General features: G+C 43.5%; 1 protein-coding gene across 1 annotated transcript; it reads left to right on the forward strand.

Moving 5' to 3' along the window:
* Positions 1-511: 511 nt before the first annotated feature.
* LOC110007554 (uncharacterized) lies at positions 512-2,069 on the forward strand. Its single transcript, XM_020669087.1, has 3 exons — positions 512-833; positions 968-1,384; positions 1,570-2,069. The coding sequence occupies exons 1-3, from the start codon at positions 512-514 to the stop codon at positions 2,067-2,069; spliced, it is 1,239 nt and encodes a 412-aa protein (XP_020524746.1).
* Positions 2,070-2,629: the final 560 nt, after the last annotated feature.

Raw genomic sequence — 2,629 nt, forward strand, 5'->3', positions numbered from 1 at the left:
TTATTGTATGTTTTATATGGCCTTTTGGCCATATAGCTTCTCTTTGTATTGAAAATATGTAATGTTGTTGGCCCTTTGGTGCCTTAGCCTCTTGTAATACTTTGGAGCACTTTTATATTGCTTGGAACTTGTTTGTCCGGCTCTTTGGTGGTTGTGTGTTGTTGGAGTTTTGTTTTTCTTTCGTGGTTTGCTTTGATTCCTTCTTTTCAAAGCATTGAGTGCACTCCCACATGTGTGGCATTCGCTATATGTGGTCGCGAACCCTCTTATTGCCCTCTAGCGTGTGCGGTACGTAGTTGGGGGTGAGGTTATGACAGTTTATGGTATCAAAGCAGCCAGGATAGGATTTTTGGCCTAGAGAGCCTTAGAGGCGTCTTTAGGGTAGGATTTGGATAGGCTAGTAACTTGGTGTTTCTGTACTAGGTTAGATGTCGAGGACTCGTACCAACAGTTCAAGCATGACTGATGGGAACACGAAGGCTTTGATGAATTGTTTAGGTCACTTAGGGCTATGAATCAAGTTAAGAAGGATTATATGCTGGCTCCGGCTGCCTCTGCCCCAGACCAGGCAGATAGTGGGTTGATTGAAAGATTTAAGATACTTGCGCCTCTAGCATTCTTTGGGCATGGAGGAGTAGAAAAGGCTAAAAGATGGATGAGGCAAGTAGAGAAGATCTTTGAAATTTTACATTGTTCAGATGAGAAAAAAGTTATATTGGATACCTTTATGATGGTAGGGGATGTTGAGCATTGGTGGAGTTCCGTGAAACAGTCTTGGATGGAGACTGAGATTGCTGCCACCTGGGAGAACTTCCTAGTGACATTAATGAGAAGTATTTCACTGACTCTATCTGAGAGAGGAAAGAAGTTGAATTTATTGAGCTGCAACAACGGAGACTGTCGGTAGAGAAGTATGCAGCCAAATTTGTAGAGCTCTTCCGCTGTGCGCCACATATCATCAATACAGAGGCGCATAAGGCGAGCAAATTTGAGAGGGGCCTTAAGCCAGATATCCGAGGGGGAGTGATGTCAGCTAATCTTAAGACATTCTCCCCATTGATGGACCTAGCTACGAAAATTGAGAAGGATTTTGAGGAGTTCCAGCTGAGGAAGGAAGGGAGAGTAAGGCCCCCACCATCCGATAATTTTGGGACTAAGAGAAATTTTAGGGGAAGGATTAATCAGGGCAACATGAAGGCCCAGAAGACTTTCTCAAGTGATGTGAGGGAGAACCAGTGCCCAGCATGCTTGTACTATGGGCGGAGCAACCACTCTACAACTGAGTGCCAAAAGAAGATGAGAACGTGTTATGAGTGTGGCAAGCCTGGCCACCTGATCAAGGACTGCCCTGTGACGAAGCCAGAGAACAGACCGAAGACTCAGGGTCAGGTGTTTGCACTTACGGAGTAGGAGGTCAAGGCTTCTATCTCAGTGATCCGGGGTAAGCTCTTTGTTTGTGATAGAGATGCTAAATCTTGATAGACCCTGGTTCTTCTCATTCTGTTGTTGCACCTTATTTTGCATGTCATTTAAATGTTGAACCTACACTTCTTGATTTTACTTTAGCAGTGTTTACACTTATGGGGGACTCTATGGAGACTGATATGGTATACAAACAGTGTGGGTTTTTTCTTGAAAGGTGTGTCCTACCCATAGACTTTATACTTTTAGATATTCAGGATTTTGATGTTATTTTGGGAAGGGACTGGTTGTGCACACACATTGCCACTGTTGACTGTTATGATAAGAATGTGACCTTTAGACCCCTGACCGAGCCTGAGCTGCACTTTGTTGGTATTAAAGATGCTTCCCCTCTTCACTTTGTTTCTGCCCTTAGGGCGCAACGTCTTTTGGCTAGAAAGTGTGTCAGGTATTTAGTCTATGTGGTAGAGAATTGGGGTGTCCAGTCCAAGCTGAAAGAGGTCCCAATGGTTAGAGAATACCCTGAGTTTTTTCTCAAGGAGTTTACCTCTTTGTCCGCAGTAAGGAAGATAGAGTTTGAGACAGACTTAACCCCGGACACTGCTCCCATCTCTAAAGCCCATATCAGATGGCACCACCAGAATTGATGGAGCTGACAATACAATTGCAAGAGTTGTTAGAGAAGGGGTTTATTTGATCGAGTGTATCACCTTGGGGTGCACCGATCCTTTTTGTGAAGAAGAAGGATGAGTCCATGAGGCTTTACATCGAATATAGGCAGTTGAATCAAGTGACAGTGAAAAACAAGTACCCTTACCTAAGATTGATGACCTCTTGGACCAGCCTAGAGGGGCTCAAATGTTCTCTAAGATTGATCTCCGAACGGGTAATTATCAATTGTGTGTCAAGGAGGGAGATGTTCTCATGACTGCATTCAGAACCTGATATGGTCACTATGAGTTTTTAGTGATACTATTTGGATTAACGAAATCCCCGGTTGTTTTCATGGACCTGATGAATAGGATATTCATATCTTTTTTGGATAGATTTGTAGTGGTCTCTCTTGGGCACATTGTTTCTAAGGATCAAGTAGCGGTTGACCCTTCTAAAATTGAAGTTGTACTCAAGTAAGGAAGTAACAGCTAGACCCGTCCCATGTTATGAGCTATGAACCTGTACCAATAGGAGAAGACTTGACCTTCATTGA

The sequence above is a fragment of the Amborella trichopoda genome, chromosome 3 (genome assembly GCF_054954075.1).
Source record: "Amborella trichopoda isolate Santa Cruz 75 chromosome 3, AtrichopodaSantaCruz75HAP2 v2.0, whole genome shotgun sequence".
Lineage (NCBI taxonomy): Eukaryota > Viridiplantae > Streptophyta > Magnoliopsida > Amborellales > Amborellaceae > Amborella > Amborella trichopoda.

What these genes read in the sequence shown, in the direction of transcription:
- LOC110007554 (XM_020669087.1), top strand. Translation starts at nt 512, where the DNA reads ATGAATCAAGTTAAGAAGGATTATATGCTGGCTCCGGCTGCCTCTGCC. An exon ending in CCTAGTGACATTAATGAGAA is followed by an intron (nt 834 to 967) that starts GTATTTCACTGA and finishes TCATCAATACAG; the next exon opens with AGGCGCATAAGGCGAGCAAA. An exon ending in GAACAGACCGAAGACTCAGG is followed by an intron (nt 1,385 to 1,569) that starts GTCAGGTGTTTG and finishes TTACTTTAGCAG; the next exon opens with TGTTTACACTTATGGGGGAC.